The sequence below is a fragment of the Magnolia sinica genome, chromosome 2, assembly GCF_029962835.1.
Source record: "Magnolia sinica isolate HGM2019 chromosome 2, MsV1, whole genome shotgun sequence".
Classification (NCBI taxonomy): Eukaryota; Viridiplantae; Streptophyta; class Magnoliopsida; order Magnoliales; family Magnoliaceae; genus Magnolia; species Magnolia sinica.
Window position 1 is genome coordinate 7,464,989 of NC_080574.1, and position 14,151 is coordinate 7,479,139.

Sequence of the window (14,151 nt, forward strand, 5' to 3'; positions counted from 1 at the left end):
AAGAAAAGAAGAAGGCCCGCGTATGCTGTGCGCATCTTCGGCTCATAGATCTTTGCACGTTAGCAGTATCCCTTCCTTTCAAGCAAAAAAAGCAACCGACACGTGTCGATAGATCCTCTCCTCTGCAGCTGTCCTCGTGCCTCTCGAATCGCACTTAAAAGAAACGCTACTGTACCATAACTCGTGTAAGATGGACGCAAGCCTTCACTACACACGTGGAAAGATGTCACACGTGCGCCACAACAGAGACATCCTTCATGTGCAGCCTGCCACAAACATGATGTGGCCCAATAAATCAGGCCGGTCCACTCGTCAGGTGTCCATGATCTTTCACTAGACACGGACCATCCGTTAATCTCTTTGCACATGAATTACGTTTTTAACGGCAGATCGACCTGGTCTCAACTTACAAGAATCCAAATGATGGGCGAAGGTCATTAACCGATTGGATGTATCGCAGGCGTGCAAGGCCAGCACGTGGGAGATGCGAGTATTGGAAAAGGGAAGTCGCTGGAGATGAGTTAGGATCTTCAAACGCACTTCTAAAATAAACTAGAAAAAAGCGTTAGGATTTCGTGAAGCTGGGAAAAGAGAAGAAATAAAAAAAAGCAGGGAGAAAAAAACGAAAAGCTGTGGAGAGTCGGCGCTCCTGTCTTGCCGACCAAAGATCATAATAACATCATCTTCTTTCTTTTCTCTCTCTCTCTCTCTCTCTCTTTCTCTTGATTCTTTACTTCTTCTTCTTCTTCTTCTTCTTCCTCTCTCTCTCTCTCTCCCTCTCTCTCTCTCTCTTCTGTGTGTTTTTTAACGGAAGAAGACGAAGGGGGTCTCATATTACGATCTAGGGTTTCTCCGTTGGCGATTTCATTTTCTGTTTTTTTGGGGATCTTGAATTCGTGGAGAAATGAAAGGGATGGTAGAGCAACAGCAGCAGAAGGTTGTGGTGGAGAGGGCGGAAGAAGGAGATAAGGAGAAGAAGAAGAAGCGTCGCTCTCATCGGCGGTCCAAGCAGACCCCTCCCGTTTCAGGTAGGGTTTGCTCTCTCTCTCTCTCTCTCTCTCTCGCTTGCTTGTGCTTCATTTGCTGAGTTGGCTTTGTGAATTCATGAGTTCTGACTTTGTCAGAAATGGGAATTTTCGTGTCTGGAAAGGGAGAATTGCGTGTCGTGGGATTCTGATGCTAGGGTTTTGTTTCCCTCTTTTTCGTTTTTTAGCTGACGGGATTCAAAATACTTGCCTGGATGGCTTTGTGATGAAACTTAGACGTGATCGCGTCCATCTGATCGATGAGCATTTTCATTTGTTTCCATTGAATGTGGGCCTTTGCTTATTCTTATTTCAACCGTAGATAGTTTGAGTTGTTTGATAGGTCATTGAGTGTACTGTTCGGATGACTATGATACTGTCAGTTTGTCTGGTGGCGATGTTATGACTGGTAGAACTATGGATTTGACGACACAACTGAAAGAATCTCATGGGCCCCCCTCCCCTGAAAGAAATATCCCTTATTTAAGCATGATGTGAAGACCGTCAATATGATATATATATATATATATATGAGTGAACAAAGCCTTTTATGCAGAGAACAATTCTACAATTGTCAACCTGACACACTCACAGAGGAAGGGAGGGTATCGGTTGGATTCTCTTTCACCAGCCAGCTCCACAACAGCGAACCACACCATTGGTACAATCGGTCCTACAATGGATCGCCTATGGTTAAAAAATTTCCAGGTTGGAAAATCATAGCTGACACAATCGCGCCCCATTCCAGACATGCACGGTTCAAATGCGTGGACAAGAAGAAGGCCCAATTTCCTTCTTTAGCTTGTTCTAATTTCTTTCTTTCTTTCTTTTTTTTTTTTTTTTTTTTTCATATTTTATGTCAGGAGAATATCTCTCTGTCAGGAAATAAGTATTATTAATTTTTCATGTATAAGAGTTTTCTTATTTTAGGGATCTTGGCTTGTAAGGATTTCTATTTTTAGATTCCGTAGATTATGCTGCAGATTTTCTCAAGGAGGAAACCTTGTTAACATTCATTATAAAGAAGGTGTAGACCTATGGAATAAGACAATTAGTTTCTTCCTTGATATAGTTGCATTAGTAGCCCTCCAATATTTGGTCACTTTTAAATTGAATGTGGAGCGTTTTTGCATTTCCTTTTGTAGCTATCTATTTGAAGGCCACTAACTAAAGGGTTATGAACTTACGATTATTATCCTATGGTGGATATCTTTAGGACATTATTAATCCATGGTTGGGCCTTCATACCAAAGATATTGATCAATGAACCATTGGCTGAATTTGTAGACACTGAAGAACTCGAGGGTACTATGACCGTCAGGTTAAAAATCACATGTGGAGCTTTTTTGCATTTCCTTTTGTAGCTACCTATTTGCGGGCTACTAACTAAAGGGTTATGACTTACGATTATTAACCTATAGTGTATATTTTTCTGACATTATTAATCCATGGTTGGGCCTTCATACCAATGATATTGATCAATGAACCATCGGCCGAATTTGTAGATACTGAATAACTCGAGGACTGTTGAGTTTGCTCATAGTCATTGCATCTTCTCTCTTGTGTGATTCGAACTTTCAATCTTGTACGCTGACCTTCATTGCAATTAGTTTCTTCCTTGATATAGTTGCATTATTAGCCCTCCAATATTTGGTCACTTTTAAATTGAATGTTGAGCTTTTTTTTTTTTGCATTTCCTTTTGTAGCTATCTATTTGCAGGCCACTTAACTAAAGGGTTGTGATTGTTATCCTATAGTGGATATCTTTATGACATTATTAATCCATGGTTGGGCCTTCATACCAAAGATATTGATCAATGGACCACCGGCCGAGTTTATAGACGCTGAAGAACTTGAGGGCACTTAGATTGTCAGGTTAAAAATCACATGGCTCCTTTCTAAAACTGAAGGACTTCATTGCACTGGCCCCTGATCCGGCTCGTGATTTGCTTCGGCACTAGTTTCATAATCTAATTTAGTATAGTGGGCGATTACATGAATGACACTGTAGAATGGGCTAATCACTTATATTTAAGCTATAATTGCTTGGGGTGTTTTATGATTCTACAGCTCTTGCCACAGTAATTTATTCTTGCATTACGTGGATAGTTATTACTTGGCAAATAAAATATCTTGTTGTTACACATTGGGAGATGTCTCCTTTTTCTATTAAGTCCCCTTTTCTTCAATGACATGCGAAGAGTTTCAAGCTGTCAGAATTCTTAATCTGGCATCGTTCATTCGGATGTGGCATTGATGTGGTCTCTGTGACAGGTTGTAGTTCGGTCGATGGAATATGTGGGCATGCACCAGCATGGTTGGGAAATGGTAGCAGTTTGCAGTCTGTGATGCTTCCTGCAGAATCTTCTACTTCAAAGAAAAATGAGGCAGAGGTGAATGCATCAGATGAACAGGGCCCGGGTAGAGCATCTAATGTTCTTTTCACGTCTCTGCCAACTATGCATATTACTGGTTGCTTAGCATCAGCAGAACCGAGTAATATGCGGGATTGGCATCCTTCTCCATCCGACATGGAACGCGATTTTTTAGCAGTGAGTTCCAAATCATGTCCGGGCCCGATCTCTTATGAAAAGATGAGCTATAACCCTCCAGATAAGGGATTCCTTTCTTGTCATAAGCATGAAGAGTATCTTGACACATTGCAGAAAAAGTATTTTGTTCCTCACTGGTCAGTTGAGGCTGTTAACGAGGCAATAGAGGTCAGTTTTATTCCATGAGTTTGGATAAACAGATTCTCTAGTGGCTTGCCTGCTTGTGTTTTATTACCCCACATCTTTCGACCCATCAATAAAAAAGATTTGGTATCATTGCCTCTTATTTTGCAGAAAGGTGATGTTTTTAGAGCATTATTTCGTGTCAATGCTCACAACCGTCTCGAGGTGAGGGCTTTCATCTTCTCCTCCATGCAATAGATTTGGGATGTCAATCAATTCTTCTTGCTTTTTTCCTTGGAAAATGACATAGATTCTCTTGTGGGTTGTCAGGCATATTGTGCTATTGATGGGGTGCCCACCGATATTCTTATCAGTGGAGTTTCTGCTCAGAATAGAGCAGTAAGTATGAACTTTATTGGCTTTACACTTTCTATGCTTCAGCTTCTGTTTTTGCTGCTTGGCATGGCTCCATGTTAAGACATGACCACATGTTTACTGTGCATTTTAAGCTGGATGACATATTCCGTTCTACCTACCTCTTGGATTTCCTTTTGGCTATTCAACTGAACTGTGCAACCATGTATTCAGACCATACCACAGGAAAGATATAATAATGTAACATACATTGACTTTGTGTGAATGAAGTTATATATTCAGTTCTCTTGATGACTGCCGGGCAGGAAGGATGCACGCGTTATGAAATTTCATTTTGATGGTCTGGCTGTTGTTTTAAGCCATGTAGTTTCTAAAAGTAGATGCTTACTATATATCTATAAAGTTTTACATTTAATATGCTTGAATTCTTGGGATGTTGAGCCTTAAAATGGTTGCTGTCTCATCATATGTAGGATTTTTTTTGAAGGTTGCCACATGTAGGGTTTTGGAATTCGCAATACATAGATTTGTTATTCCAGAAAACATCTCTGTCAGGAATGCATGCCTAAGCTACATACTTTGCTGGGATACGGCTTTGATGTTCCATCACTTTATTTTCTAATAAATTCTTTTTCCTAGGAAGCTTTTCATTCCTTCTTTTTCAGAAAGTAACATTTATTTTGTTGATTTTCCCTTGTTTTTCATTGGAACTCAGAAGAATCACATTCTCTGTTTGTTGTTTGCCCTGAAGTCCCATGATGCTCTTTACTGACATAGATGCCTGGTGATCTTCATGGTGTTGGATGATTTGAATGTCATACATGTGACGTGTTGGAAGATGTATGCAAGGTGTGTGTTGGCTTACTGCCCATTGAGGAGTGTGCTTACATTCCTTTCTTTCTCTCTGTATCTCTCTCTCTCTCTCTCTCTCTCTAATCTTCATGGTGTTGGATGGTTGGGATGTCATACATGTGACGTGTTGGAAGATGTATGCAAGGTGGGTGTTGGCTTAATGCCCATTGAGGAGTATGCTGACATTCCCCTCTCTCTCTCTCTCTCTCTCTCTCTCTCTCTATCTATCTATCTATCTATCTATCTATGCACACACACACATCCCTTGGTTTTCACATTTTACAATGGTCATTGGCTACAACAGTAGATTTTTCGGCAAGTAGAAATTGACATATTTGGAAATGAGAGCCAGTAATTTGACTTGCTTCGATGATAGTTTATTGTTGTTTCTTCAATCATTATTTCTTATCCCAAGATTAGTTCAGTGAACATTATTTATGAGGCAGCTAGCTGTTGCCCGTCTTAGTTATTTTTTCTGTGTACACATTGTAAGCGTGATGGAATCTCATTGTTCTTGTAGATAGAAGGCGACATTGTGGCAGTTATGTTGGATCCTGTACATATCCATTCTAGGTTTTCTACATTTTACAATCGTCATTGGCGACGCCAGTAGATTTTTCAACAAGTAGAATTTGAACAGTAATTTGACTGACTTCGATGATACTTTATTATTGTTTCTTCAATCATTATTCTTATCTGAAATTCAGATTCAGTGAATAATATTTATGAGGCGGTTAGCTGTTATTCTTAGTCCCCCCCCCCCCCCCCCTTTGTACACATTGTAAGTGTGATGAAATCTCTTTGTTCTTGTAGATAGAAGGAGACATTGTGGCAGTTATGTTGGATCCTGTGGCCTACTGGACCAGACTAAAAGGATCAGCTGGCCGTTCTCCCAGTTCTGTACCAATTGATGATTCTAATGTGCTCCCTGAAGTCATGGATGCGGTTGGTGATGATTGCAAAGAAAATGGCAAAATGGGTGCTGACTGTGAGTACCCTGTCTGCAGTGACGGCTTGCTCCCTTTGGATGGGGGTTATAATCATCATGAGAAAAACTTCTTCACTGAAGCTGTCCATTCCGTTACGGAAACTGGACCTAAGAATTCTAGTTATGGGCCTTATGGCTCTAATGGACATCTATCCTTTGTTTCAAATCCTCCAAATGGAGGATATGCATCCGAGCGGGGCGAAGCTGTGAGCGCATTGGGGAAATTATGCACCCTCGTAAGTTCATTCCCATCAAAACGGCCAACTGGCAGGGTTTTGGCTGTTATTGAAAGGTCACCTAGGCGTGATGCTGTCATTGGTTTTCTTGGTGTTAAGCAATGGCTTGCTTACAAGGAAGGGTATAAAAAAGATCCTAGAGGACAGTGGCCTAAAAACCCCAAGAATCCCATTTTATTTTCTGCTAGGGAATACATCCAGTTGGCACCCACTGATCCAAGATTTCCAAAAATGATGGTCTCTGTGAGAAGCTTGCCAGAGTTTATTCAGGAAAGGTTGAAGAAGGGAGATGCAACGGTTGAAATGGAATTAGTAGCAGCACAGATCCATGATTGGAAGGAAGAAAGTTTTCTTCCACAAGCCCGTGTCATTCATATTTTTGGAAAGGGTGGAGAAATTGAACCCCAGATAGCTGCAATTTTATTTGAGAATGCAATTTACAGTGCTAATTTTTCTCCTGAATCACTTGCCTGTCTTCCAAATGTTCCATGGCAAATACCCGAGGAGGAGTTGGCAAGGCGAAAAGATCTCAGAAATCTTTGTACATTGTCCATTGACCCTTCTACTGCCACTGATATTGATGACGCTTTATCTGTTGAGAGAGTATCTGATGATATTTTCAGAGTTGGTGTCCACATTGCGGATGCATCATATTTTCTTCTGCCAGACTCAGCTTTAGATGTAGAAGCTCAATTCAGATGTACGAGTGTTTATCTCTTACGGCATAAAATACCCATGTTGCCATCCCTGCTTTCAGAGAACTTGGGCTCGCTTATTCCTGGGGTAGATAGGCTTGCCTTCTCTATTATCTGGGATATCAACCTTGCTGGGGACATAATTGATCACTGGATTGGCCATACCGTGATCCGTTCATGTTGCAGGCTGTCATACGAGCATGCCCAGGGCATTATTGAGGGAGTGGATGTTGAGAAGCTGACTACTGCTGGACATGGGTGTCCTGAGTTGCATGGACAGTTTGAATGGTTTGATGTCATTAAGTCTGTTAAACTCCTTCATCAAATTTCTAAGATGTTGAAGGAAAATAGATTCAAAGATGGGGCCCTTTGGTTGGATAACTCGAAGCTTGTTTTTTTGTTTGATGAGTCTGGAATGCCATATGAGAGCATTCTCTGCGAGAGGAAGGATTCAAATTTTCTTGTTGAGGAATTTATGCTTTTGGCAAATACGACAGTAGCAGAAGTTATATCTAGAGCTTTTCCAGATTCTGCCTTATTGCGCAGGCATCCAGAACCTAATCTACGGAAGCTTAAAGATTTCGAAGCATTTTGCAGCAAACATGGTTTTGAATTAGACACTTCTTCTTCTGGCCAGCTTCACCTTTCATTGCAGAAGATAAGGGAAAAGCTCAAGAGTGATCCTGTATTGTTTGATATTCTTATTTCATATGCTTCGAGGCCCATGCAATTAGCTGCATACTTCTGCACTGGTGATCTTAGTGACAGGGAGACTGAATGGGGGCATTATTCATTGGCAGTTCCTTTCTACACTCATTTCACTTCACCATTACGTAGGTATCCTGATATTGTTGTGCATCGGACATTGGCTGCAGTCATCGAAGCTGAAAACGTGTATTTGCAGCAAAAAAGGACACTGAATGGAGCAAATAGGGGGAGTGCAATCCTTGCCCCTGGGTATGAGATCGCAGGCAGGTGTTTCACTGGTCTTCGCTTTGATAAGGATGCATTGGAGTCCAAAGAAGGTAGGGAAGCGTTATCTGCTGCTGCTGTAATGCATAATGTTCCTGGTACTGCAGTACTTGCAGAAGTTGCTGCTCGCTGCAATGTGCGGAAGCTGGCCAGCAAACACGCTGAGGAGGCTGGTGATAAACTCTACCTATGGGCACTGCTGAAGAAGAAAGAGGTATGTCTTCAATATTCTTTGATTGCAGATCTAATTTTCATGTCCCATAGGTTGATGTGCATGCGTCCTTTGAGACATTTTCATAACAGTGGGACTAGCTGTTCAGTATTATTTCAATGCAAAATGTGGTTCCGGAAGAAGATTTTAGGGTAGGGGGTTTCGGTTTCTGTGAAATTCATTTATCTTAAGCACGCACTTTCTTCTGTTGATTTTTTCTCTTAACGTTTCCTTTTCCCATGAGTCTGATGGAAATCCTCTTCACGAATATCCCTGGATCGATATGCTTGCTGCAATGCTACTTGTAGATTGTTGATTAACAAAGATTATCTAAATAACAGTCATTGGAACTAATATAGTGACATCATTGTTCTCAGTAATGCATTACCTCTTCAACCTATGTATATCTTCACGCATTCTTTACCAAAGAGAGAAGAAAAAGTATATGCGCATGCATCTAACTTCGAGTAAACACTCCTAATTGTCTGGGAAGTCCCGTGATCTTTGTGGTGGTTCCTTCTTTCTAGCTTAGTTCAGTGAGAGCACCCTCTGAGTGATGTTTTTGATGATGGCAATGGTGATTGTTTTTTCCCCCCTGATAGATAAAGCTGTATTCGAACCCAATACCTCAATGTTGAATGCACACTCTTTGCCATTGATGATCTTTTGCCTGCCTCCTGGCAATTTGGGTTGTCTTTTAAATGGTATATGGGCAACAGCTTTGCGAATGGCTGCAATGGGCATCAGTTGTTCTTCAACCCAGGCTTTAGAACCAGCCGTAGAAAGGCTTACAAACCCCCTATCCTTTTTTAGTGACTTTAGTCTTTTACCCTCTCCTCCTGTCCTACCTGCTTAAACAAGTATTCCTAGCCTTCATCCCTTTGTCCTAGTTCACTGGAGGGTGTTCCACAAATTAATGAAACAACATAGAGCAATGGCCCCAACTTGGTAAATACTTCTAATATTGCTTAGGCTTTTCATGTGTTACAATGCCCGTGGATGTACTGTCCTTAAATTGAGCAAATGTAAATAATAGAATTAAATGTCTGTACACAACTGTCTTTGCAGGCTTCAGCTATGGCGCCTGGATACTTCAACACGGTGAAGCATCGATGTCACGGTGAAGCATCGATGTTATGTGTTTCATCTGCATCTGCATGATATGCATGCAACATGTTTGCTTCATTCTTGCAGTATCTGGGTATTGTGGCTTCAGCCTCAATTTACTGAACTTGATTTACTAAGCTTTCAGTAATGGAGTATCTTGATCAAAGATGCAATGGGAAGTTGATCTTGTTTTTCACTTCCTGCCATCTGTTTGACTTTTTGGTCTTTTTTTAATTTAATTTTTTTTTTTTTAAAGTATTATCTGCTGACATGTGTCTCACCCATTTGCATTGAAAATAATATGCTCGGTTGCTGTCTTCTTCATTGTTGCCTTCTATTTTCATCTCCATCTCAGCTTACTCACTTTCGTACTTGCTGTTGGAAATATTCTACCCTTGCCTGCTTGCCCTTTTCTTGTCTTCGTTCTTGAAGAGAGATGCTTTGCCTTGTGTTCCTTGTATAAAGGGTGATTGTACAAGGCCTTAAGACCATCCAACGGAGAATGATCCACAGTGGGAGAAATGCACAAGCCATTTTTCTTTATAGCAGATTTAGGTCAAGTCTTCTGAAGAAGTGTATGAAATGAACTTTTACTCCTTTTATGTTGTCCTCTGGCAGAAACTGATTTTGGATGCTAGAGTTTTGGGACTGGGGCCCAAGTTCATGTCCATCTACATTCATAAGCTTGCAGTAAGGAGTTATCTACCTCTATCTTTACATTTGTTTGTTGTTCTTTTATCTGTATCTTATTGTTGTAATCACATGCTTCTAGATGGAGCGTCGGATATACTATGATGAAATTGAAGGCCTGATTGTTGAGTGGCTTGAGACAACATCCACTTTGGTGCTGGATTTGTGCACAAATAAAAAGTTCCTGAAAAGAGGTATCCTGGGAAAATGCCGAGCACTTGAAGACGTTGCATTGGTCATTAACCCCTGTGACTTGAATTCCGAGCAAGTTCTTCAAGATAGTATTCATGACATTGAAGAAACCCAAGTAGAGGGAGCTACTGATGTAGAAGCAGCTGAGAACAAGCCTGCCATTTTTGACAAAGACGAACCCTGTCCTGCTGTGTTTCCTCTAACGCTGCATCTCCTGTCGTCCGTCCCTGTGTCCCTCCATGCAGTTGGGGGGGATGGCGGCCCGTTGGATATTGGGGCAAGACTGTACTTGAGCTCATACCGTAGGTAAAAAAATTCCAGCAAGAAAAGTGAGTCGTCAGAGTTATGGCTGAATCGTCCACTTGCAGATGATGCAGGGAGAAAAAGAAGATAAAAGGTCAGAGATGGGTATCATGTTTTGTAGATATTATGTTCATGTATAGTTTAGATTGAAGGTAAGGAAAGATCTCCCATGGTACACAGTATGTGGTGGGAGGCATGATGGTATAGATATATAGCCAGGGTTTGGCCTGTAGCTGGGTGTCTAGTGGCTGTTTCTTTTACTAAGCTGTTGTGTTGGAGTTGGCCCAGGTTTTTTGATAGGTCGATTCCACTCTGTATTAAATCAGACAAATCTGGATTTGTGTTCGCCACTTTGTTGTTAAAGTGTTCGAGCCGAGCCCATGCTGTAGCGGTAGAGCGTCTCTTGAACTGAAGCCTAAGCATTTTTTTTAACCTTGCGGGCTGGTCTGATGTTTCTACTTAGGTATGTCTTTTGAATCATTGGAATAATTATTTCCTTTGACTCTATGAATTTTATGATGTAACATTTTCAAGTTTAAATAACATGGATTTGGGTTTCGATTCTCACTTTGAGATTATCTCTGCTTGCATTATTGTCTTGAGATATCATTTTCTTGGCAGTATATTCAGATGATGGTGTCCACCGTGGTTGTTTTTCTTCAAGGTATCAGTTATCATTTTCCTTGCCACTAGTAGAAAATCTTGCATGCTTTGAGGTGTACCATTTGGTGAAGAAAAATGCACTAGTTGGCTTCTTCCCTCGTGGGGTCTGCAATGACGAGTGCATGACATTCAATCTGCCCATCTTGCCTCTCTCTTGTATCCCTTGGAAACCAGAAAATCGATTATGCGTGGGTTTCGTCGAATCTGGCTGTCGTTTTGCTTATGTTTTCCTTGTAAGCCAAAGATGAGGCTGATCCAAAACTCAGGTGGGCCGTACCACAAAGAGCAGTTGAGATGGATGGTCACCATTAGGGGGAACCTTCTAGATTGTGTGGGGGCGGGCTGCATTTTCCAGGTCCAACTGCATTTTAGATACGGTTGTGGTTTTGATGCGTACCGATCCTATAGGAGCCTGGGTAGACACGGATGAGCCAGGCACGACACCCCCGAGTTGATAATCTATGCTATTGAGTCACCCGAATATATGAAGTATCCTTTGGTAAAGAAAAGTCGTTGATTGCACCTGCCTCCATGCCTGGTGACAAATCTGGTTCTCGGCAATTTGTCAGCTGGAAATTTCTAGGAAGATTTTTAAATTTTGAGGTTTTTCCTCGGGATATTATTAGAAAAATCTTGCCAAAAAATATTTTATTTTAAATTTAATAAGAATTTAAATATATATATTTATAGCACAACTTATTTAAGTTTTTTTTTTTTTTTTTTTCAATTTTCCCACCGTATTTTAAAATCTACCAATATTTTGAAAGGCTCTCACTGACTTACGAAAATACCATCCATGAGCAGTTCCTGGCCCATCCTGACACACAAGGCTCAAGGCCCTAGCCATGGGCCTCACATGGTTGGATTGGCCCAAGTAAAGAAGATTGGTGGAGCCCGGGTCAAACCCGGTTAGCCTGAAAAATGATAATTTTTAATTTTATTTTTCCTTTGTATGTTCCTAATCTATCCGTAATTAAAATGGTCCACACATGCACAAGAAATAGACATTTGAAGAAATGAAACCAATAGTCTACATACAACGATACAAGGGCTACTTAATTGAGGATTAAAATAATATTTTGTAGGATATAAAACATGCATATATGAAGTTGAGTCAGTCTAAAATGACTTGAACCCTGCCCGGCGTGAAAAAATTGATCATGCGCCTGGCTCATGGGCCAAGCTAATAGGTCCAAGTCCTGTCCATAGTCCGAACTGTTTTATCTCGGGGAATTAGTTGTAACCATCGTCCAGCATGGTTTAGTGTGTATACTCCACCATGAAAATGGGTTCACCCCAGAAATCAAGTTGATGGCCCACCATATCAATTTCAAGGGTTTTGATTGGTTCTTTATTGTTTTCTACGGATTGCTAACCTTCTAATTTTTATGGAGCAACTTGTTGTGGGGTGGACGACATTTATACATAACAGTGGGCGCTACACAAAAACAAAGCCATTTTAGTCGAACAAGCTTATTTTTGTCAATTGGTATAAATCCATGAATAATAGTTAGAGAATTTTTCAAAATAGTATTTCATTAATACGATATTTACATCCAGTACCTTTTTTAATTAACTTTTCATTAAAATACCTTCCGGTAATTTTCTCTGACGTCCGCACCTTAAGTGAGGGGAGGAGGATGCAGATAGGGAGCGGATTGGGTGCGGCCCTGACAATGGGGCCCACCGTGATATAGGGCCCAGATCAAATCCTTCACACAGGTGGGTCACACCACAGAGAACTGTTGGGATAGGGACACCCACTATTAAAACCTTTCAGCGTGAGTGCACCGCCTTTTCTATATCGCATCCAATCCACTCAGAACATGATCCTACCAGCATGGCTGGACACCCCTAAATTCAGGATTAAAAAAAAAAAAAAACTGACCTAGGCCACACCACTAGATTTTAGAGGCAACTTACACGCATGATTCTAAATGTGTCATCTTCCAAAGTTCCAGATCGGCTTTATTTTTTTGGCCCCAAGGAGAGTATGAGGGGCCACACATGATGGACGGATTGGATTTCATGCACACATCACGGTGGGTTCCACAGACCACCTTGTAAAATAAGCTTATACTCTACAAACGTTGTTGTGGAGGAACCGGCCTCAAAGAAAAAAGAATTCATAGAATACCATCCCACTTTGCTACTTTTGTTCAAAAACCTCTCATTAGGTCTGCCACTCTCCACAGTATTGAAAGGGAACGGATTAGGTCACCCGGGTAACAGGTGTTACCCTCATCGCGTGGGACCCACCTTAGTGGGTGTTACCCTTATCACGTGGGTCCCACATTGATGAATGTGTTGTATATCTACGCCGTCCATCTGTTTTTAAAGCCCATTTTAGGACGTGACCACAAAAACTAAGTAGATCCAAAAGTAAGGTAGACCACACCATTGGAAACAGTGTTTAATGAGCATTAAAAGCATTTTATGAACCACTAAAGTTTTCAATCAAGCCGATCTTTGTATTTTCCCTCCATGCAGGCCTGGTTGATCTTATCAACAGGTTGGATTGAAAGTAAACATTAATGAAAGCCCTAGGATGTTTTTAATGGTGGGAGTTCAATCATCACCGTTTCCTGTGGTGTGGTCCACCTTACATTTGGATCTATTTAATTTTTGGAACTACGTCTAAAATAGGCTGAAAAAACGGATGGACGGCGTGGATATACTAAAAATCATCAAGGTGGGCCCCACGGTAAAGGTAACACCTAATCCGCTCCCATATTGAAATTTTAAAGGAATCTACATTAGCAATGGCTACCTTCTCTTTTGCGCTCTAATACCAGAAATAATCTACAGGGCTAAGTGCGCCCCCAACCTTTCCATGCACCTAGTTGCATGTGAATCCGTTTCCATCCATATCATCTATCTGGACCGTCCATTAAGTTTAGTCTACTCTCTATTTCTCCTCCTTTGAAAAATTGCATTGATTGGATGATCAGAACTATCCAGTCAGTGGTACATAAAAATAAACGGACAAGATTATCCATAAAAGACAGGTCCAGTGATTGAAGTTTCTAACCATCCGATTGCCATCGTTTTCGCATAGTAGCAGAAGAAGGGTGGACTGGACCTAATGGACGGTCCAGATAGATGATGGGACACCAGAATGTCCACATGCAACTAGGATCTTGGGAAGGCTTCCATACACTTGGAGA

The 14,151-nt window shown here is 41.0% G+C and overlaps 1 protein-coding gene across 2 annotated transcripts; it reads left to right on the forward strand.

Moving 5' to 3' along the window:
• The first annotated feature begins 570 nt into the window (after positions 1 to 570).
• Positions 571 to 10,888, forward strand: LOC131233432 (DIS3-like exonuclease 2). Of its 2 annotated transcripts, XM_058230136.1 has the most exons (7): positions 575 to 1,028; positions 3,300 to 3,745; positions 3,872 to 3,925; positions 4,031 to 4,099; positions 5,741 to 8,032; positions 9,755 to 9,826; positions 9,909 to 10,888. In XM_058230136.1, the coding sequence occupies exons 1-7, from the start codon at positions 905 to 907 to the stop codon at positions 10,326 to 10,328; spliced, it is 3,477 nt and encodes a 1,158-aa protein (XP_058086119.1). In that variant the 5' UTR covers positions 575 to 904; the 3' UTR covers positions 10,329 to 10,888. The 2 variants fall into 2 exon arrangements, with proteins under 2 accessions (XP_058086128.1, XP_058086119.1); XM_058230145.1 differs by lacking the exons at positions 9,755 to 9,826; positions 9,909 to 10,888 and adding an exon at positions 9,098 to 9,364 and having other exon boundaries at positions 571 to 1,028.
• Positions 10,889 to 14,151: the final 3,263 nt, after the last annotated feature.

Excerpts from the sequence above, each read along its gene's own strand:
- LOC131233432 (XM_058230136.1), top strand. The coding sequence starts at position 905 with ATGAAAGGGATGGTAGAGCAACAGCAGCAGAAGGTTGTGGTGGAGAGG. Across the intron at positions 4,100-5,740 it reads TTTCTGCTCAGAATAGAGCA|ATAGAAGGAGACATTGTGGC; the intron begins GTAAGTATGAAC and ends TTGTTCTTGTAG. Across the intron at positions 8,033-9,754 it reads CACTGCTGAAGAAGAAAGAG|AAACTGATTTTGGATGCTAG; the intron begins GTATGTCTTCAA and ends GTCCTCTGGCAG.